This window comes from Nicotiana attenuata, chromosome 2 (assembly GCF_001879085.1).
Source record: "Nicotiana attenuata strain UT chromosome 2, NIATTr2, whole genome shotgun sequence".
NCBI lineage: Eukaryota > Viridiplantae > Streptophyta > Magnoliopsida > Solanales > Solanaceae > Nicotiana > Nicotiana attenuata.
The window spans coordinates 75,048,563-75,072,096 of NC_031990.1; the positions used below are offsets into that span (position 1 = coordinate 75,048,563).

A 23,534-nucleotide genomic window follows, 5' to 3' on the forward strand; every position below is an offset into this window, starting at 1 on the left:
AACAACAAAGACTCAATAAGTAAAGCCAATTATTTTAAAATTGATTTCATATTTAATTTGGCCAAAAAAATTCTTAATCAAGATATTCTATCCCAAATATAATAATAGATAAATTTCGCTTAGCTTATGCAGGTTTCTGCTAAGCTAACCAAAAATTTATGTAGTATTATTTTATTACGAGGTAAATTAAGCTATCTGTTGCGGCGCGTGTGAGGTTAAAAAGTCATGTCAACTTTTGAAACTTTACCTTAAATTGGTGTCATTTACTGATTTGAATTTTCATTGTAAGAAAGCAGTAGCTAGGGGTGTCAATGGATATTTAAAAATCGATTAAATCGCCCGTAATCGTGTCGCAACAAATCGATTTTTAGGTTTTTTAAAATAAAACTATACGTTCTTATATAAATCTATAATCGTACCGATAATTAGGGTACAACAACAACGACCCAGTAAAATTATGTAAGTGGGATCTAAGAAGGATAGTGCGAACCCATACCTTACCACGAGGGAGTACACAGTGTCTCAACAAAGACCAAACAAATTGGAGAAAAAAGTAGTGTAAATAAATTCTCTCAATCCATAAAGCAAAAAGAGTAAAAGCTGAATTTACTCTCTCTGTCCCTCTTGTCTGCTTCTCACATTCTTTATATTTGAGCTTTGTCCTCTTTCTCTGTTTCTCACCTTTTTTCTACAGTATAGTTAAGGAGTAATATCTCTTTGAATTTTCATTTTCATTTTCTCACTGTCCTATATTCTCTTCTTTTTTTACCTTTAAAAACCCATGAACAACAAAAGAAAAACTCATTTCAGGCTCCTTTAAAAAATCCTCCCATTCCCTCTTCATATTTATAAAAAGAGTCAAAGTTGATCAATATCAAATATTCTACTGTTTTCTTTGCTGTAACACCAAAATGGATGTAAGTAACTCGTTATCTCTTCTTTAATTTCCCGTTTGTTTATTTGTTAGATTATTCCAGGAAATGAGATATTGTCACCTTATATCATTTTAAGGACCCGTTTGTCTATTAAAAAAATTTCCTTTTTCCGATTTTTTTCTTCAAAAATATGTTTGTCCATAAAATTTTATAAGTTCTTAGAAATTTTTCGGAAATGAGTTTTTAAAAAGAAAAAAATTATTTTGACCACTTTTTTGAATTTTTTAAAAAAACTTCCTCTTTCACAAAAAAAAAAATCAAGTGAAATGCATGTCCAAACATAATTTCAAATTCAAAAGACTACCATTTTTCAACTTTCTTTCAAAAATTATGTAATTTTTATGTCCAAACTTCTACTAAGGTTGTTTTTAAGGTTGACTTACCCGAAATTCTATTTTCTTCGTATGATATCAGTCGGACTCATCCATATTACTTGTGTTTTTAATGTCGGGCTATGTGTTACGTTATACATAGTCCAATTTTTAACCTAACTTTTCAGCTTTAGTTAGGCCAAATATTCATTTTCTTTTATGGTATTGTTGGAAAGTTAACACTTTGAACAAGAGTTTATCAATGTTGTTGATTTTTTTTTTGGTTCAAAACAGGAGAGTAACTATTACTTGAGGAGGAGCCATGTTCCAGCATTTGGTAGCTGGGATTGTAACAATAATAATGAAATTCCAATTCCTTTTACAGAGTGTTTTGAATCAGCAAGGCAAGCTGGTTTGTTTCACTACAGCTATTCTCAAGACTCTGATTTGTATGTCACTGGTGATCTTTACCAGAATGATATTGTTACACCTACCATGATTGTTGTTCCTCGTCCTAAGGTAATTTATTTTACCTAGCTATACCGTGTAATTTTTTGGCAAAAAAAATATTTATCGACCCCTTGAACAAAGGTGGTTCCACCACTTATGAGCATTAGCTTCTTAGCTTATTTTTATGTTATAGCCAATCAGAGTCGAATCCATGATTTAAACTCTATAGGTTCAATCTCTAAATTTTAGCATTCAACTTGTTATATTTAAAGTTATGTATTGGTATCTATTATTTGTTGCAACTTTAATAAACTTTTACTTATAATTCTATTCCGCGTCAAAAGTACTAGGTTCATATTAATCTGGTATCGTAAGCCTGGGAACGTCCCTGTAGCCAATGGTATAGCCATCTTTGTCCAAGAAACTGATACCCTTTTGTCAGAAATTATAATGTGTAGCTAGATAAGTAGTTACTATATATTGAAATCACTTGGCTATTATATGTTGGGGGATCCACCTCACCACCTACGGGTTCACGTGAACCTAGTACATTTTGTCCAAACAGTGTAAATGTATTCGAAAGATTTATTAAATATGTATAAATGTTTTAATGTGAACTCAGTTACTATTGAAAATTTACCCATGATCGTTACAGGAACCCATAAACATTAAATCCTGGATTTGCCTTTATTTATATGTGGTTACTTCTCTAAATTTTGACAACCCTTTATGTGAAATTCCTGGATACACCACTTGTTATATCCATTGAATTAGTTCAACAACCTTAGGTTACTATTGGATGTGATTTTCTCTGGATATATCCTTTGTTTATAGTATATGAAAAGCAAAAATTAACTGTAAAAGTGTGATTGGCAGAAAAAAGCAAGTTACAAAGAAGCAAGAAAAGAAGCATGGGTGATGTGTGATTTTGAGAAAGAACCACCCAGCCCTGTTCCTATATCTCCTCCAACTGCTATAAGTGTGCCCAAAAAGCCTATTGATGAAGATCTCTACAAGATTTCACCTGAGTTGCTCTATGCAAAGCCTACAAGGGTAGGTCCTTCTATCTTCTCCTGTCTTTTAGGCGGATTTAGGATTTTAATACGAAATAACCTAAGTGTGTTTTGCGTCAAACTCAATAATTTTTATTGTGGCTCCGCCTCTGCTTCTATCCTTATCACAATCATTACTAGCGGCGACCTAGACCTTGGTGCCGCTAGTAGTGATTGCCGATGAGCAAATTGTATCGAAGTTGTTAAAAATGGGTTGAACAAAAATCGGTCACAACTCGATTTGCCTATATTTCTTGCAAAACAAAAATTAGTAGTTGCCTCTACCTTCCACTCTCTCCTACAGTGGCTGATATGAGTTTTAAGATTTTAGTCTTGAATTCATTTTAGTGTTAAAATTATGAGTTCATATGTAATACTTGTTGAAATTTTAGTAGATTTTTACATATATATTCATAAACTTTTTGTGGGCCAAAAACTGAAAGTGATCCCCGTTCTTTTGTGGTGTCAAACCGAGTGATTTTATTTTGCGTCTCATACAACTTACACTAGTTGTGTGAGACCCATATCTTACACATCTGGGTCTACAAAATTTTGAGACCCACACAGTTATGAGACAAAAAAGAAGCCTCACACAACTAGTGTCAGTTCTGTCAAACCATATGATAAATAGTTCTGAAGTGACAGTGCTTAAAGTGGTAATCTTTTTGACAGAGAAAAAGCAAAGAGAAGAGTGATTGTTGAGTTCTAAGGAAAATGCATTACTTTTTGGTTTATTTAATTTTTTATTGCACTACATGTTAAAGTTTAATTAACAAGATAATCTCATTTTTATTGAAAAAGAATTTTTGAAAACTCCTTTTCCTGAGAATACAATATGCAACCTTATTGAAGTAAGTATTTTTCCTTGTGCTAAACTTTTTCCTTTGATTTATTTACATTATTTGCAGAAGGGCGTCCGGGCAATCATCTCGAGCTGTTTGCGCCCTGCTTGTGCTTGTTGAACATGCTGGAATCTAAAGCAAAAGAAGAGAAAATCCAGAAAGTATAAAACTAGTAGTGTTTTTTTTTTCTTTTTCGCTGAAGATAGCCTAGTAGTTTGTCTGTATTTATGGTGATTTTGTCTATATTTATAGTGATGTTTGGAGTATTTTGTTGGGTTTAAACCAGTAAAAAGTGGCCCAAAAAAGAAGATATAATCTTCTCTATATTTCTAAACGTATGTTTCTTCTTGGATGTATTTTGATGTTCTAGTACTATACTAGTCTTGGCTTTTTGTAATTTTAAAAATCATGAGGTAGTGTATGGGAAGTTGGCATTATAAGCATAGATTAATATATGAGAAATCTCTCCCTCGTGTCTTTATTTATGGTGTCCCCTCTGCCTTTTCAGCTTTCCATCTTTATTCTTTTGTAAGATCGTTTTACTCTGGCGTTATATTAGGTACCCAATACCTGCTACACTGATTGGGTACAAATCCTTTTTACCGTTGCTGCTTATAACTTAAATCCATATTAAAAACTTAAAACTTCGATTCAGACATCAATTTCTGAACAAAAAGTGGATTTATGGTCTTATTGGAAACATCTTTATACTTGCCCTGCCTTCCATAGTGTTTGACTCAAAAGTTGTTACACTTTTTAAGCAAATCAATCAATATAGATGAAGGGGTAAATCATAGTCAACCATAATTAATACTGGATCAAAGAACATAATCATAAAGATAGAAGAGTGAATTGAAATGGCACTTGGGAGGTTTTATTAATTATAGAAATTTGGCCTGCCTCTCCTTGAAGAGGTTCAGGAGATTACAATCAAATTATCTCTTCATCCGTAATTGAAGATGGAATCTCTCTCTTTTTGTATAGGCTCAGTCTCTCTTTCATGGAGTTCTTTCATTATCTCCTCTGTTCGTGGATCATGGAGAGCCCAGCCCCCCTGAAGAGGTTCTTCTGCCCTCTATTTATAGTCGAGAACTTCTCGTGCTCATCATATTTTATTTGGGCCGGGTCGGGGAGGTGACCTCCCCTCATGGAGAGGCCTCGACCTCGACGCTTATATCGTAAATAACAGTGATTAGACGAAGTCGAGTTCGTTGACTACTACTGCAGGATGGTTGGGACGGGGTCATTGCCGTCGTGGTCGTGTGGTCAGATTTTGACCAATACAGTTAGTCCCTCCGTTCGTCGGGGTCGTGTCTTACCAACCTCGGCGGACGGATAATGTTTGCGACGTGATCGTGGAGGGAGTCATATTTGCATATTTTTCTTTGGTTGCGTTATAAATTTCGAAACTGCCCGGACGCGTCTTTCTAATACTCTTATACCGTCACGACGGTTTCGAAACCGAAGCGCCGGTTGATAAACGAAACATAGCTTTGTACAAGCAGTCATAATGGCGCATGTTCCCGAGAAGCTGAATCGTTTCGCGCCTGGCCAGGTTCTGGTGGCGACCGTTGGTTTTCGTGCCCTGGAGAATCTGTGTCTTATAAATTGAAGGGGTTTGTCACTCGTTTCTCACATTTCATCGCTCATCTTCGAGAGAATTCCCAGAATATCTCCCTTTCTATTAGTTTGAACTCTTCTTTACTCCTCTGCTCGCACCAATCTTTAGCTTTCTCACTTCTTCCTCAAAGTTCCATCCTCCTCTTTTTGTGAGTTAAAGATGACAGGAACTTCTTCTCATGATAATCTTCCGGCTATCCCTCCGGCGGCTGAGGACCCTGCTCCGGCAGACGGAGACGTAGACCCGATGGAGTGCGAAGATGTTCCTTCAGTAGAGGAAATTTTATCCTGCCCGGGGAGGGCAGTGGTGGATTTCAGCGCCGATGGTGGTGCGGAGCAGGTAAATAGTCCTCCTCTTATAGGGGAGATCGGAATAGCGGATTTAAGGTAACGATGGGGTATTCCTGGTTATGTCGAGATGGTACCGGCAAAGAGAGAAGATAGGGTCCAGATCGATCGTCCCGGGTTCTGCTCGTTCTATGCTTACCCCTTCCTAGTGGGGTACACATTTCCGCTTCCAATGTTGGTGGTCGACTTCTGCCGCTATTATGAGGTGTGTCCTGCCCAACTCTCTCCTTACCTGTACAAGTTGTTCCTCATGTTTATCAAGTACGCGGAGCTAGCCGGTCGGGAGGTCACTCTGAGACACGTGCTCAGCCTGTTCGCTCCTCAAAATATTCGCGGCACTATGATCCACGCGCGTCCCCGAGGGTCGAAAGCTTTAGTGGTCAAGATGGACGACGAGACCAATCATCATTTTTTTTGATAACTTTTTCTATTTACGGACCGAGCACCTCGTAGCGGATCCATCTGGATTTCCAGAAGTGTGGAATTTTGCCCGTAATTCTTCGTCCTTGATTAGTAGAGCACCCACTTTGGCCTCACTTTCTTTATATCTCATGTTGTAAATATTGATATATTTCGATTCGTTGCAGCCGAGAATACCCCCACCTCTTATGGAGGGGATTCAAGAATGGGTTGAAGCCATTCTTCTCCATACAGCGGGAGTTCGCACATGGTCGACGTTTCATGTGAGGTTCGGACGTAGGCCTCTTACAGGTGAGATAGCGCCCTTATTTTCTACCTGTTCCTTTTTGTTTCGATCTTACCTTTCAAGTATTGCTTGCCGTGGCCAGGGAGAGCTCCCAGAGTCAGAGCTCCTCAGTTAGCTTTCCGTCGGACGGTCGCGTCCGCTCGTATCAGTGCAGTACCTGCGCCCCGTCCTTCGTCGAGGGTGGCGTCGGTAGAATCTGTGGCTTTGGCCGCTCCAACCCGGACTATATCTCCGGACAAGAGCCCATCTGGTACCGTCCGTCCTCAGAACGACTCGCCATCGACCGATGAGGAGGAAGGGTCGTCGAAGAGACGGAGGGTAGGGTTTGAGATGGCTCCTCCGACAGTGATCAACTTGGATTCACCCCCAGCAAACCCAGGGGAAGGTGTCGTTGCGGCGTCTGCCGCTGAGGGGGAGCGGGTGGTTGGAGTCACTCCCACCAGTCAGAGCCAGAGAAATTCCGCTTCTGTAGCGACCCGATCAGGAGTTCCCGCCGCTGATGACGCAGGACATCTCGCTGTAGCAGAGAATCGGACCCCTGACGCTGCCGTCGTGACCTCGAGTGTGCCGTTATTGTCCTCGGCAGGTCGTGCCACACCACCGACAGCGGAGAGGGGAAAGAGTGTAATGGTCGATGAATACGAATCCGAGTCTGACTTGGACCCTGATGATGTTCGGATGTTCGAGGAGGGCATTACCCACTTGGTGGTTCATGCGGAGGGGTCGGCCCGTTTCGTCGAGATCCCCGCTGATGTGAACCTGTTGACTCAAGGAGGTAACTTGGTACCACAATTCAGCTTCCTGTGTTCTGAGACCGAGAACGAGTCCCTGAGGAATGTTTCGGATATTGAAGTGATGGACGAGGTGGCTGTGATGGGCTTACGGGTATGTTATATCTGACTTCGATTTATTTCTCCTTTGTTGCAGAAAGAGCATTAGTTTGACTGCTTTCTTGTTTTGCAGACGTACATGTTGGAGGTAGAGAATATTCGCATGGCCAATGTCCGATCGAGGATCTTCTTGCAGATGCTGGAAAAGTATCGTCGCTATCGCGATAGATGCCGTGAGTTGCATGAACGGTTAAGGAATGATCCCCGCAACCGGGCTTTGGGCGAGGAATTGGAGAAGAGGGACCAGGAGCTAGTGCAGGCGCTCCGCAGCAGGAGCGATCTTGAAGAGCAAATCCGCCTCAAGGACGAGGAGCTCGAGGTGGGCAAAGGGGTCGCTGCGGAATGTGAGCACCTGCAGGGCAAGTTACGAGCAATGCAGTTGGAACTGGAGCAGAGCCAGGCCAGAGCGCGGAGGTGGATGCTGAATGGAGAGGGAAGCTGACTGCACTGGAAAGCAAGGTCGCCGATTTGGAGCGCATGGGGAGGGAAGCGTTGGATGCTTCGACGAGGGCAGCGGCCTTAGAGGCGGCAGTTCGTGTACATGAGTCCGAGCAACAGTCGGAGAGGGCTACTACGGCCCTTAGGGAGGAGAGGCTCGAGGAGCGGATTAGTGCAATTGATCAGGAGGCCTTAGCCTTGTCGGATCGAGTTGCAGCCTTGGAGGAGGAGAATCGGCGGCTGAGGGCCCAGGCTGATCATCCCGTGCTGCTGTTCCCCGCCAGGCTCATGAACTCTGGGTCTACGCCGAAGCTCAACGTGACATTTTCAAAAACTTGTGGGAAGCGGGCACCGTGACTGAGGCAGCTTTCGAGGAGGCACGCCATAAGGCTCGTGAGGCTCGAGCCAACTGTGGATATGATGTGGCGATACCCGAAGCTAATGGGGATGCAAGTGGTGATGATGATAACGGCGGTGTTGGCGCCGAGTGAGAGAAAATTGTGTTTCGTTGTTTTTTTTTGTATGTCGATGGGCGTTTGTTTGTTCCTTGTTGTTTTCTTCCCCTCTCTTTTTTTTAGTTGGCTGGCCTGGACCAGATGTAAGCGGCAATAGCCCGCATTTCTGACTTCATGAATAAAGAATTCTTCTTCGCTTCTTGCTTTACATTTCAGTTCTCTATTGATTTACGATCTGGTCGCGGGGTGAGGGCTCGTCAGACGAGTCCCGGTTCCCCTTATGTGATGAAAGTTTCTGGTCGTGGATTTCATTATGAACTTTTCGAGAGGATAGCTCGTCTCAGTTCGAGCGAGGTCGAACCTGTCGCTCCTTGATGGCGAAGACACAACCTGAGTCCTAGTTCGAGCGAGGTCGAGCTGTCAAACTTTGATGGCGAAGGCACTTAGCCTGAGTCCCAATTCGAGCGAGGTCGAACTGTCAAACTTTTGATGGCGAAGGAACTTAGCCTGAGTCCTAGTTCGAGCGAGGTAGAACTATCAAACTTTGATGGCTAAGGCACTTAGCCTGAGTCCCAGTTCGAGCGAGGTCGAACTGTCAAACTTTGATGACGAAGGCACTTAGCCTGAGTCCCAGTTCGAGCGAGGTCGAACTGTCAAACTTTGATGGCGAAGGCACTTAGCCTGAGTCCCAGTTCGAGCGAGGTCGAACTGTCAAACTTTGATGGCGAAGGCACTTAGCCTGAGTCCCAGTTCGAGCGAGGTCGAACTGTCAATCTTTGATGGCGAAGGCACATAGCCTGAGTCCTAGTTCGAGCGAGGTCGAACTGTCAAACTTTGATGGCGAAGGCACTTAGCCTGAGTCCCAGTTCGAGCGAGGTCGAACTGTCAAACTTTGATGGCGAAGGCACTTAGCCTGAGTCCCAGTTCGAGCGAGGTCGAACTGTCAAATTTTGATTGTGAAGGCAGTTAGTATGAGTCCCAGTTCGAGCGAGGTCGAACTGTCAAATTTTGATGGTGAAGGCACAGCCTAAGTCCCAGTTCGAGCGAGGTCAAAATGTCAAATTATAATGGCGAAGGCACTTAGCCTGAGTCCCAGTTCGAGCGAGGTCGAAAGTCAAATTATGATGGCGAAGCTACTTAGCCTGAGTCCCAGTTCGAGCGAGGTCGAACTGTCAAATTTTGATGGCGAAGGCACTTAGCCTGAGTCCCAGTTCGAGCGAGGTCGAACTGTCAAACTTTGATGGCGAAGGCACTTAGCCTGAGTCCCAGTTCGAGCGAGGTCGAACTGTCGATCTTTGATGGCGAAGGCACTTAGCCTGAGTCCATGTTCGAGCGAGGTAGAACTGTCAAACTTTAATGGCGAAGGCACTTAGCCCGAGTCCCAGTTCGAGCGAGGTCGAACTGTTAATCTTTGATGGCGAAGGCATTTAGCCTGAGTCCCAGTTCGAGCGAGCTCGAACTGTTAATCTTTGATGGCGAAAGCACTTAGCCTGAGTCCCAGTTCGAGCAAGGTCAAACTGTCAAACTTTGATGGCGAAGGCACTTAGCCTGAGTCCCAGTTCGAGCGAGGTCGAACTGTCAAACTTTGATGGCGAAGGCACTTAGCCTGAGTCCCAGTTCGAGCGAGGTCGAACTGTCAAACTTTGATGGCGAAGGCACAGCCTGAGTCCCAGTTCGAGCGAGGTCGAACTGTCAAACTTTGATGGCGAAGGCACTTAGCCTGAGTCCCAGTTCGAGCGAGGTCGAACTATCAAACTTTGATGGCGAAGGCACTTAGCCTGAGTCGTAGTTCGAGCGGGGTCGAACTGTCAAATTTTGATGTCGAAGGCACTTAGTCTCAGTCCCTGTTTGAGCGAGGTCGAACTGTCAAATTTTGATGGAGAAGGCACTTAGCCTGAGTCCCAGTTCGAGCGAGGTCGAACTGTCAAACTTTGATGGCGAAGGCACTTAGCCTGAGTCCCAGTTCGAGCGAGGTCGAAGTGTCAAACTTTGATGGCGAAGGCACTTAGACTGAGTCCCAGTTCGAGCGAGGTCGAACTGTCAAACTTTGATGGCGAAGGCACTTAGCCTGAGTCCCAGTTCGAGCGAGGTCGAACTGTCAAACTTTGATGGCGAAGGCACTTAGCCTGAGTCCCAGTTCGAGCGAGGTCGAACTGTCAAACTTTGATGGCGAAGGCACTTAGCCTGAATCCCAGTTCGAGCGAGGTCGAACTGTCAAACTTTGATGGCGAAGGCACTTAGCCTGAGTCGCAGTTCGAGCGAGGTCGAATTGTCAAACTTTGATGGCGAAGGCATTTAGTCTGAGTCCCAGTTCGAGCGAGGTCGAACTACGCTCGAACTGTCAAACTTTGATGGCGAAGGCACTTAGCCTGAGTTCGAGTTCGAGCAAGGTCGAACCGTCAAACTTTGATGGCGAAGGCACTTAGCCTGAGTCCCAGTTCGAGCGAGGTCGAACTGTCAAACTTTGATGGCGAAGGCACTTAGCCTGAGTCCCAGTTCGAGCGAGGTCGAACTGTCAAACTTTGATGGCGAAGGCACTTAGCCTGAGGCCCAGTTCGGGCGGGGTCGAACTGTCAAACTTTGATGGCGAAGGCACTTAGCCTGAGTCCCAGTTCGAGCGAGGTCGAACTGTCAAACATTGATGGCGAAGGCACTTAGACTGAGTCCCAGTTCGAGCGAGGTCGAACTGTCAAACTTTGATGGCGAAGGCATAGCCTGAGTCCCAGTTCGAGCGAGGCCGAACTGTCAAACTTTGATGGCGAAGGCACTTAGCCTGAGTCCCAGTTCGAGCGAGGTCGAACTGTCAATCTTTGATGGCGAAGGCACTTAGCCTGAGTCCCAGTTCGAGCGAGGTCGAACTTTCAAACTTTGATGGCGAAGGCACTTAGCCTGAGTCCCAGTTCGAGCGAGGTCGAACTGTCAAACTTTTATGGCGAAGGCACTTAGCCTGAGTCCCAGTTCGAGCGAGGTCGAGCTTTCAAACTTTGATGGCGAAGGCACAGCCTGGTTCTGTTGCTTACATCGATGGTTCAACGCCACGGGCGTTAAGTGTCGGCTTCGTTTTGGCCTGTGGTTGTATGTTGTACCCGTGTTACGATTGTTCGCGTGACCGTGGCATTCAGGTTGCTTCGAGGTGATTTTCGATTCCTCGTTTGAAACACCTCTACGCCGGTTTCTGGCCTGACACAGTATGGTAGATGAAGGGGGATGCTCCATTCTTCTGCTCGGCGATCAGGAGGAGAACGGGGGACGCTTTGCATCACTTCTTTCCTCGCTCGGGATGTTCGAGGTCGACAGGGCGGAAGATTTCTAGCTCCCGTTGGCGCATTCGATTCTTCTTTTTTTTTTGTTTGATGCGCCTCCATTGACTCTGGTTTGAGTTGAATTTTCTTCTTGGTGTTTCTTTTTCTTCGATCCAGGAAGAACTAAGTATTTTCACTAGGAAATCCTCACTGATGGCGCCAAATTGTTTGACTCAAAAGTTGTTACAATTTTTAAGCAAATCAATCAATATAGATGAAGGGATAAATCATAGTCAACTTTTATGCTTGATCCAAAAGTACTTTTGGAGAAAACAGTTTGTGTTTGGCCAATTCATTTAAGAAGTACTTGCAATATTTGGTAAAAAAAATTGTGTTTGACCGATCTTTCTAAAAGTACTTTTAAGTGTCAAATTATCAAAAATGATAGTACCAAAGTCTTATAATTATTTTAAAGAGAAAAATAAACTTTAATATTTATCGTAAGAGACTTTTATTATTTTTTATTTTATTTAATTAAAAAATAAATTATAAAATAAACATACATATTAAAAATATAAATCAATATAACATATACAGTTATACCATATCATATAATATTATCTAGTATAATTGCTTATTATTTACATGATGATTTGAATAATCAAAATACATTATTCAGTATGAATTAGAAGTATATTCCACCAATTACTATATACTGGTAATCCACCATGAAATAATAAGCAAAGTCGCTCAAACATGATAACATTACTCAATAATTCATCTCTAATTCTATCACACAACGCCTCCATATTAGTAGAAGACTTGCTTTGCATTTCTAAAGGAATACCGGGAGACCCATCTCCTTCCTCAATCTCTGCAATAGTGTCTTTATTAGCATAATAGTTGAATTCCTTATCGGTAGAATAATATCGTCGGGTGAAATTTTTTATAGCTATGGTAGCTGTAACAAGATGATTCTGAGTGTCAAACTTGAAAGATGGCATTGAGAATAAAATAGAATTTTTTTTAAATATATACAAAATTATTGTTTCGTAAAAAAATTAAGTAAGTATGTTTAAATTCAAATTCAAAAAGAGTAACTAATTATTGACAACAAATAATGCATAATTTAAATTCAAAAAAAATAATTATTACCTAACCTAACTAACTTTGTCCTAATTGCGAAGTGGCTTATTGTGAGGTTGCCACTTAGCTTAATGTGGAGGCTTTTTTTTTTCTTCTTTTAATAATATATAGATTATGCGATGCAATTATAAATTTATTACCTATTTGCGAGTAATTTTCACAAATTAGATTTGATAACTGTTTTAAAAATTCGGAAATTAATAGCCTATAAGAGAAAAAATTATAAATGATTACTTGTAAGAAGATAATTGATAATCCAAAGAATGATGTAGATAATTTACTTTAGTGTGAAAAAAGAAGAAGAAGATTTGGAAAGTTACAAGACATTATACAAATAAAAAATAAAAAACAAGAAAAATTACAATATGATTCATGTATATAATATCTTTAAATTTAAACGAATGGTAAAAACTAAAAACAAAAATGAAAAAAATCCTTAAATCAATAAGGGATAATTGGAAAATATAAATTTATAGTGAGAATAGTTTTGTCTTGAATAAATTAATTTTCTGCTTCTGCTTTGGCTTCTTGGGAGAAGCTAAAATTTTGGGAGAAATTCAAAAATAGCCAGATTTACCACTGGTCGTTGAAAAATAGCCAAGTTTCAAAAGTCATCGAAATTTAGCCACTTTAAATCTGAGCGAAAACACTGTTCAAAATCCGGAAAAATACGCCCGCAAATTTTACGGGAGTTCCAGCATAAGTATGCTTGAACTCCCGTAAATTTTACGGGAGTTCCAGGATAACTATGCTGGAACTCCCGCAAATTTTACGGGAGTTCAAGCATAATTATGCTGGAACTCCCGCAAATTTTACGGGAGTTCCAACAAGTATAATTGTCCAGTATAATATACTGGAGTTTGGAGCACTGGTGCTCCAGTCTCCCGCAAATTTTACAGGAGTTAGCAAAGTATACCGGTCCAACATAATATGCTGGAGTTCGTATACAAATGCACCAGAACTCCCGTATATTATACTGGACCGGTCCCTGTTGCAGCAAAATAGTGGCTATTTTTCATTGATTTGATAAACGCTAGCTATTTTTCATTGACCAGTATGAAAACTGGCTATACCATGATATTTTACCTAAAATTTTCTACTTCTTCCCAAAAGCAGCTGCTTCTACTACTGGCCAAAAGTACTTCTCTGTCTTGGGCAAAACAGCTTAAAATTTTTTAAAAGTACTTTTTTGGGAGAAAAAAATACTTTTAGCCTCTCAGAAGCTTGGCCAAACAGGCTCAAGATAGTCAAGAATACCTCGTCTCGTCAGACAATACCCAAATAATTCTACAATGCCTGCCTTTGTCAATGCAACGAATATTTCATCCAGAAAAAGACATAAAGTAGCTCTCTAGGTCCGAACTATTAGTTAAACACCTAAAATTTGCGAAGGATCTTACGTTTTGTGCTTAATATATCTTCTTGGAAATATGAACTACGGCTCAAGTTAGAGATTCTGGAAATAATTCAGCGGATTAGAATACTAATCCCTTTAGAACACATTTTCATGACATGCATGCATACAAGATAATTAGTGCAGGTTACGTATTTAGTAATTGTACCATACGAATCATGAGGCTAAAATACCCATCACATGCTGAAAAATGTTGGACTGAAGGCAGGAAAGAAGAAACAGGGCTACATACATGCATATATCAAAAATGAAGAAACTGACTACGTACAAAGCACAATATACAAGGAAGAGCAACTATGACGATTGCAAAGCCCCACAACTTGCAGCAAATTCCATGACCTTGTTTCTTAAGCGCTCAGGGTAGCAGAAGAAATCAACAAAAACTCGCCTCTCGATTGTCTTCTCTGCTTTTTGATGTCTGTAAATCTGTTTTATGACAAGGTTATCATTTATTAGTTTTCATCTTCAAGAAATATGCTAGAGCATAAAAAAGAGTGATCACGTGCTTTTTCTTAAGATATCAAATACACAGGAACCATCTGATAAATAAAACGGCACCAGAAATTAGCAATGGTGTCTATTTAGAGACAGAAATAAGAAGACTCAAGCTAAAAGCTTACCTCATTCTTCTTCAGATGTTCACTGGTCACATCTTCAATGGCACGAGAAAGGTTTTTATTGTAGTCTTCCAATGTTGCTAGCTGCTTCATTAGTGTCTATAGAGGGAAGGACATAAATGAGAAATAAGAGTAAAAATCTTCAGAGTTGAGCAGATAAAGGAACTGATGTGCTCAGCAAGTAACCATTCAATATTATGCGCAAATATATATATATATATATAAAATTTCAGAACAACCTAACTTTATGAGATATAGTGGAGGTCCATCTTATATGACTATTCATATGACTTAAAAGAGTGAGGTAAGCTATGCAATCAAGAACATATTTCTTTTCAAGAAGCAAAAGATAGTGGTATATCAGAGCCCACAAAAAGAAAAAGAGTGCTCAATTATGAAACATACATTATGGAGAGCAGAGTGAAAAAACTCCATTAAATAAATAGATACTCCTATTCAATAGCAAGATATATTGTTCTCCATGTATTAGTCCAAGTTGAAGAATCTAAAAGTCCACTTTGGATACAGTGATAAGTTAAGCAGTCAGAAGAAAATAATATCTCGAAGCCTTTGAGCAAACAGAGAGAGAGAGAGAGAGAGAGAGAGAGAGAGAGAGAGAGAGAGAGAGAGAGAGAGAGAGAGAGAGATCATATTTATATACAGCAAAGGCATAATGGCAAAAAATCTACCTGAGGAGTTAAAATTGGTTGAGCAGTTGTTGATGAAGCAAACAATAGCTGCTGCAAACTTTGAAGAAGAGTGCACCTAATATATGACGTATAAGAAGGATATAAGATGCTTTGACACTATGACATGTTTATGTATCAAATCACCATTAATATCAATTAGATTACTGAAATGTCATTACGAAGGTGCAGAACTCCTTGCTGAATGTAAAAGCTAAGGAAAATTCAGATAACATATTAACTTCTTTGAAAAATTAATTAGACAGGAAGACGTCAAACCACAAAAATAGATCACGAGCTGTAGGTTCAAGCATCAATTGAACACGATAAAGGTGAAAGAAATATGGTTTATGCAAAACGGAATGATTCTTGGCCACCCTTGCTACATGGTGACCTTAAAGCAATTTCTTAAGAGATTCGAGTAGACAACCAACCCAAAAGATTTCAACAGACTTCTTAAATATTATTGGTCCAAAACTCCCATCTTCCATGAACAATCACTGCAAACATAACCTCACGGATCTTTCCAAACATTCACAACCAGCATCCTAAGAAACTCAAATATGTTGACTAGATCCTAGTTACATGTCCTTGTAACTCCAGCAAGTCATCACTTGTAAATGAAGACATGCCTGGCAACTGGTCAGAAAATCAGAAAGAGACACTACATAACTTGACAACTTTGCAAGTGTGTGCGCAAATACCTTAAATAATTATAATGAGCTAGAAACAGATTGATAGGCAGACAGAAATAGTATTTGACGGATTTATTTTTCCCTGATAGCACTGATTTATCAGGATTACACATGGCTGATAATTTGGTGTTGGCTTAGGATAAAAAACAATAAAAACTAGAATAAAGCGGATATACCAATGTGTTGGCAGTGCCATATTGGGCCATGTAAGAGCATATTGTGCACTAAATCTAATTCCAATGTTTCAAAGCTGTCCCCAATATGATTAATATTGTCAAAATAACAGAAGAGGAGCTATAGAGACTGGTATAACTCGACAGAATTGAGAACTTACAGTTTGTTTATACATGTATCTCTATCCTGAGGAAGGGTGTGTTCAAGGTCATATTGTAAAGACATCAGATCTGAACGAAGGCTTGATATCTGTTGAACAATGCCAGGTGCCGATACATATGTTGATGGACCAGCTTGAATATCTGAAAAAAATCAATTAGTATGAACAACCAAAAAAGACGAAGTAATATTTCAAAGTCCAAATCCGTTACTTGAATATAAACTTAATAGGTCTCTGATGCCATGAAGAAATGTATCACGATCATCCACTGCTCCTTGTTCTTGAACATCAGATGCAGCTTGAATCAGTGCCATGCATCGACCCTAAAACAAAAAAGTTGCATGAGTGGACAACTAAGAAATCAAACATGAATATGGTACTCCTATGTCCAAATTAAAATGAAAATTTTCTTTTATGAGGCATCAAAGGTATAACCATCTTGTGTCCACATTTCAATCGGCGTCCTACATTGCCCTCGCCCCTCTTAAACACGCATCAACCAATAACACCACCTCCCAAATTCTAGTTTCTTACCCTCGATCCCAAATTAATTGGAGTCATCTATATGAATCTGTTGTATCCACTCAATTCTATTCAGCTACATTTTATGTGCTTCATAAAATTCAGATTTTAAGTTCCACGCGAACATGCCATTTTTGTTGTAAAGAGAATTTTATATTCAATGTTCCAGCTTTATCCATTTTATCCTTCAATTATTAAGAATCAAAGAAAAATTATGAAAGTCAAAAGTCGTTTGGCTGTCTTAGGGACGTTAAGTATTGAAAGTTGAATAAGGCTTAAAATATGGGAGAAGGGAAGAACAAAATCAAACTGGTGAAGGTTCTTCAGGTTCAATTCAAGTCTTGTTACATGACTCATTCTACACCATACATACCACTCTGCCTTTTGTTGCTGACAGGTATCCATGCAGCTCAGACTCAATAACTTTAAGCAATGAAAATGCCCCAAGCATGGTCTTCTTTTCCAACTGACATGCTACTTTCAGGAATTGATGCCTTGCAACATGATTAATCAGATGATTTATGAACTGCAAAGGAACCATAATTAAGTAAGAAGTACAAGAATTTCTAAGCATCAATGTACTAAATTAGATACCCAGGGGTAGCTAAAAATTGAAACCCAGAATAAGTTGATATTAGAAAATGTTGCATGACAAAATAGCAAAAGCGAGCCATTAATATTTGCTCCTTATGATGGTTGTTAGTTGAAGAAATAAAGAAAATAACAGTATAGAAACACATCACTCTGTCTTACACATACCGCTTTTTGCCGATTAATGTAGAATTCTTGGCGCATGACCTTTAGATCATAATCCCCTACACATTCCAAACATATAGCATCCATCAGAAAAATATATGCTAACAAAAATTTAAGATCACAATGTCAGACGACAATATTATTACCTTCCAAGATGTATGTGTCTTGTAGTTGAGCCAGCTCCCAACAAAGATCAGGAATAGTCTAAAAGAAGAATTGCAGTAGGTAATATGCCCAACTATAACATCAAAAGCTAAAGACATCAGGGGATTCTTGAAGAGGTTGTGATGAAATTTAGAATATGTTTGTTCATTATATATCGATCACTCGAGCTGATATCGAAGCAATCATCTAATCAACAATCTGAAAACGCTATCTGACAACTTCTCTTGTTTCATTACTATATAAATTATGTAATAAATAGTTGAACGATGACCAGACAAGATAATCCATGGGTGCTAGACAAACCTCTGATAATAACTTCTCTTCTTTGCGATATAAAATTGAAATTTCTCCAACCAGTTCAGCATGTTTTCTCCTGCACAGAGATAAAGAATTCTATGATAAAGTAGCCCGCAAGCAAGGATATAACATTCAGTGAAAGGAAAATTAGGACGTCCATTTTCAGAACTAATATGTTTACTAAAAGGCAGAGAATCATTGAATAAAAGATAGAGACCAACAACTACAAAGTTTGCCAACAGGTCGTAGATAAATAAAACTATTTGGGGATGTCACAATATGAAAAGGAGCTAGCTTTCAACGTAGATTTACAACATTGCAGTTCTTTCTGTTAATCTATTCCTCGTTATTATGATTTCCTTTTCCTCATTAACCAAAAAGCTGCCGCACCTGTGCCGCATCCTCCAAAAATGCACTACTTTTGGAGCATCCGACACGCACCCGGCAACATTTTCGGAGAATCCGAGCAACATAGCTCGTCATTATGATTTTCTTTGGTTCGTTGAATTATCACTGCAAGAGGTCTCCCACTCTCTCCCTGCAGGTAGAAGCTAGTATTCTACAGTGGGAATGTGATAGTTAATGTATAGAAAAACAAAATGCCACGCCATGACAGAACAGAACTCAAAAAATTATTTGGGATTGTGCAAGCAACGTAAAATAAGTAAATAGTTAAACGTGCAACATAAAAAAGTAAATAAATTAAGCTAGCAAGATCTGCAGAATAAAATGGGGATTCTTAACCCTCTAAGTACACTTAATTTCCAGTTTCAAATTTTATAAAGATATCTTTTCTTTTTTGTTTGGGGGAGTTTTTTTTTTTGGGTGGGGGGGTGGGGGTGGGGTGGGGGGGCTTGAGTTTAAATGAATGCCTTTTGCGTAACTGAAACACGAAGTTTCGCAATCCTTAGTAACTGTTATTGCGAATATAATAAACTTCTTTGGTAAGAAATCAAGCTTTCAGAATGCACACGCAATTGAAATAACTAAGATGTGATGTCATACTGTTACCCCTAAGAGTAAAATATACAAAACCCTTCATAGCCTCATTGAACGGCCATACGTCACTAAGAGCATAGTGCAATAATCCAACATTGAGCAATACCATGAACACGAACAACAAGAAAGAATATCAGTTCTAGAAGCAGAAGAGTGCAAATGACATCTACCGAAGAGAATGAAGGTCCAGATGAATGTGAGCCTCATCAGATGTCACTTGACCCTTAAGCGCAGTAAGAATAGCTTGTTGCTTAGCATTCTCAACTTGAGCTTCTATCCATTGCCTCTCACTTGGACCAAATCTGTCACAAAAAAGGCAACCATGAAGTTGGGTAGACAATCTTTTTCTTGAAGGACCCAGAGATGATTCACAGTTGAAATTCAGGGAAGTACTTCAAAGTAGTTAAAACTTAAAACTGATGCTAATTTTCTATATTTGCATACTATAAGAACCAACTTCTGACTTTATATGACAATTAATATAGATGGCTAAGCATCCTGTCAGGAATGTCGCATAATATTAGGATACATCCCAATAAAAGCCAAAACATTCAATAGGAAAGAGGTAATTTAAAAAGTTGAGAAACATTTAAACAGAAAGACTGAAAGAGAACTCCTATATTGGCCATGAAAGACGTCTTTACACTTCTAGTCTAATACATACTTCACTTAGATTAAACCAAAAGAAATGGTGCATACATGGACCGAAGGCGTTGCAATTCAGAAACACGCTGGTGGTGTGACTTTTCCAGATCTGCCATGTCACAATGAAACATATTTCAAAATCAACCAAACAACCACACAGAATAGCTGAAGCTTCTCCGAATTCTTAGGACAAGAAGCCTCTCTATGAGTAAGTACACGAGCAAATCCACACACAAACATATGCTCGATTTGCAGAAAAAACTAATGCGAAAGGAGGTATAGGAATGTAAATACCTCGTAGTAAAACGTTTGATATGTCATTGAGGCTAACCCATGAACATTTTGACTTTCCCTCCTCTGCAACTAATCTGTAAGGACCCTAAACCACAATGAACCAATAATAGCAACGTCAAGTCACTGAAATCCTATAAAATAGATCTGGAAAGAGCAGATTAAAAGGAAAGGCCAAGATTTTCAGCTATACAAACGAACGTTATAGTGGTTGGATGGATGACACGGGCTGGGCCATCTAAGGCAAACCCACCAAATGGGATAACAACTACGTGTGCACAAAGTTGAAGACTCAACATAAACTGTTGAATATGGCATTTAGGTAAAAACCCGACCTAGCATTCTCAACAAACAATCAGCTGGACCCTAAAATCAAAGTTGTACCATAAGAGCACAAAAAATTTGAGTAATTGAGATCCTAGAGAATCTGGAAAGAGCGGATTGGAAGAAACAGGTCAGGGCTTTGGCCAGGCAAAGGGACATTCTGAAAATTGGCAGGAAAAGTACAGCTGGTCATCCTAAGCCCAATTCATTGACGGTACTGCATACTATAAAGTTCAACATCTAAAAGTAAGATCGCATATTATGAGGGTGTTTGGATTGGCTTTTAAGATGGTCAAACCAGCTTTAAAGCTCTTTTTAGCTTTTTTCGGTGTTTGGCAAAGTCAAAAAGTGCTTAAAATAAGTTAAAAACTGCTTAAAACAAGCCAAAAGCAATAAGCTGGGCAATCCCAACTTACTACTTTTTGGCTAAAAAGCTATTTCTGCTGAAAAGCTACTTTTTTTAAGCCAATCCAAAACGGACTCTATGTACTATACAGCAAGAAACACAAGTCCCAAAGTAAGCCTTCCCACATTTGTAGAGCTGAGAGAATAAACTCAACATTAATGATATAACTCAGAATAAGACCATGAATTGGCTCGTTTTACGAATTCTATCTCTAAAATAAGAGAAGTTCCAAGGAAGGAAGTGATACATTAAAGGTGAATATTTGAATGTTAAGATTACGACCTTCTTGGCATTATGGAAGTCAGACCTAAAAGAATTCATGGATCAACAACAGGTAAAAAAGCAACAGGGAGACACTAAAGCAAAATCAGTTCACAGTTATGCATTATGTCAAAATCGTTTGCAAGCTTTACCTTGTATGTTGCTGACATAACCCAAATTCTATGTCTAAGGTTTGATGAGTTCCCAAATATGCGTGACATTATTTGATTTGGAGCTAGAAACATTTTGCTTAACATCTTGTAATATAGTATGATACCATGGTGTATCAGGGTGAAGATGATAAAAATGCTCACAATGGAAAGAAACAAGAAAATAATATTCCAAACGTACTGTATCAAGATGCTTGGTAAACCACTGATTTAACTCCTTTACACAAGATGCATCCACCAACAGATATGCATGGAAGTCCGAGTAAGAAAGGTATATTCCATCTTCTACAATAAAAAAGAATTTGAAATATCAAAGAATAGTCACAATAGTAAAAACTAGATAAAGAATTCAAAATAGATTCTTAACTCCCTCATTTTAATTAAGTTAAGTTACTAATTGTCCCACGTGGATTGTGTAAGGAACTCTATAAGAATCTTTACGGACTTGGGCCGCTCCAACAATTACCTTCTAAGCAAAGATGAATCATAGTTCATAGAATATAACACGGAAAGGGAAGCAGAATTTGCTCAACTCAAATTCTCATTTGACCTGCTAATCTTAATCGAGTGGAACCTTGACATCCAAGTGAGCTAAGCAATAGACCTTTACAGCTAGTCTGATTAAGATATGCAGCATATTTATAGAGTATACATAAGATATGTGCACAAACACATCATTTTTAAAAGCAAAGCAGTAACCAGCAGCACTCTTCTTGTAAAAGCATAATCCCATCATTTTTGGAAAATCTAAGTTCTCATTACAGTTTAAGCATTAGAACCTACAAAAGATTTACAGGAGAGTGACATTCAAAACCAAAGCATTAGGAAATCTTTTAATTAATATATACGCCACACAAACCCTTTAATCAATAAGAGAAATTTACTAAACAGTCATATGAAAAAAATTCAAGTACCATCCCCTGAATGATAGTGTGCCAACTCCTGCGCAGTAGAAGCCATCCTTCCAAGAACGGCATTCATCTGTGTACAGTGAAGCATTTTAGGAACCATATAAAAATATAATATCATTGTACGTACATTTCCCAGTGAAAGTAGATAAATGTTCAGTTGTCAGATTAACTACTTCAATCTGCCACTTAAACAAGCCCAGAATTACTATTTTTCTCATCCTCTTCTCAAGTTGTCAGCTATCAAAACAGCATTTTGAGCTTTGTTTGGTTGAGTTGCAGGTAAAGCAAAGGAATAGTCTACTGTGAACCTGCCTACATAATCGCCAGGCCACACTGTCTTTAAAATATCTCGCGTCAACTGATTTTATCATCAATAGCAACCTTACATGTGCAGCCATAATAGGAGATGATATTGTTTGTATAGACTGCATTCAACTCTGCAAATAAGATAAACTAACTTGCATTTAACTGTCGTACCTCTAAATTCCTTGCTGAAAGGCTATCATCTGTGGTAGCCTGCTGTCCATTGAGGATAGAAGTTGCTGCAACTCGAGCCCTTCTTCCCTGAATCAATCCAGAAGCCTGGCCCGTGAGCATATCATATTGAGACTGCAGTCGTCTCAGCTGTTTCTGCAACTCCAATTCTTCAGCTTTTAACGCTAAAGTTGCATCTCTGAAGATTAAGCAAACCATCAATATCAGAGAAAAACAGAGCAAACGTAAAAACAAATCTGCTGAAACCAATTCATTTTATCTAAGGAAGGAGCAAAGATGAAGCATAAGCAGAATTATGTCAAAAACAAAATACTAAACAAGTTTACATTTTACTATTTACCAAAAAAAAAATTGAGAGAGAGATATAACATCTTGTGCAGACTAAACTGCTTTTAACAATTCTCTGGTATCTAAGCTGCCTCTTCATGCGCAGTTTCTAATTGTGGAATAAAGATTATCCAGAAGTGAAGATTGATCAGATCAAAGAAGGGGGTTTGGGGGGGGGGGGGGATAAGCTATTGCACTTGAGGCAAGTACAATAATGCATCCTTCACATATCTATGATCAGGTCCCAGTTGCATCATGCATTCCATCATATTTCCAGAAACACAACTTAACATCTGAGGTGTGCACTCATGGATAACTGTTTGACTAATTTTCTTAGCTAAAGGAACTTATGTTACATCAGGAGTAAATAAAATGCTGGAACGGTGAAAAAGTTGAGAGTATAGGTACACCACAACGTGAATGTGACTCGTTCAGAAACTAGAATTAACTGAACAATGTAATTTGATCATTTATACACACCAAACTTCGAGGATAAAACAGTAAACATATACCAATAAAGAAGAACAGATCTAAGAGACAATAGCCATCACCGTATATCCTTCAATCCTTCTTCACTTCCGAAAACTGCCTCTTGGTTTTCTCTCCTTGTTGAGAAGGCCGAAATACTGTCATAAGCAAAGTCTAGATCTTCTCCCTGAGACGTCACGGCACAAATAACGGTGCAAGAATGAATAAAGGAAGAAATGATAGAAAATATCTTCAACTTCTATTAAATGAAAACTCCTAGTTACATATCCCCTTTTGAAAATCCACAAGTCCCCCC

General features: G+C 39.4%; 2 protein-coding genes across 2 annotated transcripts in view; one reads left to right on the forward strand and one right to left on the reverse strand.

The window, feature by feature from the left end:
* Positions 680–4,071, forward strand: LOC109212853. Its single transcript, XM_019376553.1, has 4 exons — positions 680–917; positions 1,541–1,765; positions 2,573–2,749; positions 3,657–4,071. The coding sequence occupies exons 1-4, from the start codon at positions 912–914 to the stop codon at positions 3,708–3,710; spliced, it is 462 nt and encodes a 153-aa protein (XP_019232098.1). The 5' UTR covers positions 680–911; the 3' UTR covers positions 3,711–4,071.
* Positions 13,890–23,534, reverse strand: part of LOC109212861 (AUGMIN subunit 3) — an 11,900-nt gene continuing 2,255 nt past the window's right edge. The window contains exons 3-18 of the mRNA XM_019376562.1: positions 23,302–23,405; positions 22,406–22,601; positions 21,932–21,998; positions 21,199–21,302; positions 19,860–19,944; positions 19,620–19,674; positions 19,091–19,222; positions 17,928–17,997; positions 17,606–17,663; positions 17,463–17,518; positions 17,077–17,229; positions 16,393–16,504; positions 16,182–16,323; positions 15,156–15,231; positions 14,470–14,565; positions 13,890–14,275 (exon numbers count right to left, since the gene is read on the reverse strand). Of these exons, the coding sequence (XP_019232107.1) occupies positions 14,144–14,275; positions 14,470–14,565; positions 15,156–15,231; positions 16,182–16,323; positions 16,393–16,504; positions 17,077–17,229; positions 17,463–17,518; positions 17,606–17,663; positions 17,928–17,997; positions 19,091–19,222; positions 19,620–19,674; positions 19,860–19,944; positions 21,199–21,302; positions 21,932–21,998; positions 22,406–22,601; positions 23,302–23,405 (1,638 nt within the window). The 3' untranslated portion in view covers positions 13,890–14,143. The remainder of the gene's footprint in view (positions 14,276–14,469; positions 14,566–15,155; positions 15,232–16,181; positions 16,324–16,392; positions 16,505–17,076; positions 17,230–17,462; positions 17,519–17,605; positions 17,664–17,927; positions 17,998–19,090; positions 19,223–19,619; positions 19,675–19,859; positions 19,945–21,198; positions 21,303–21,931; positions 21,999–22,405; positions 22,602–23,301; positions 23,406–23,534) is intronic.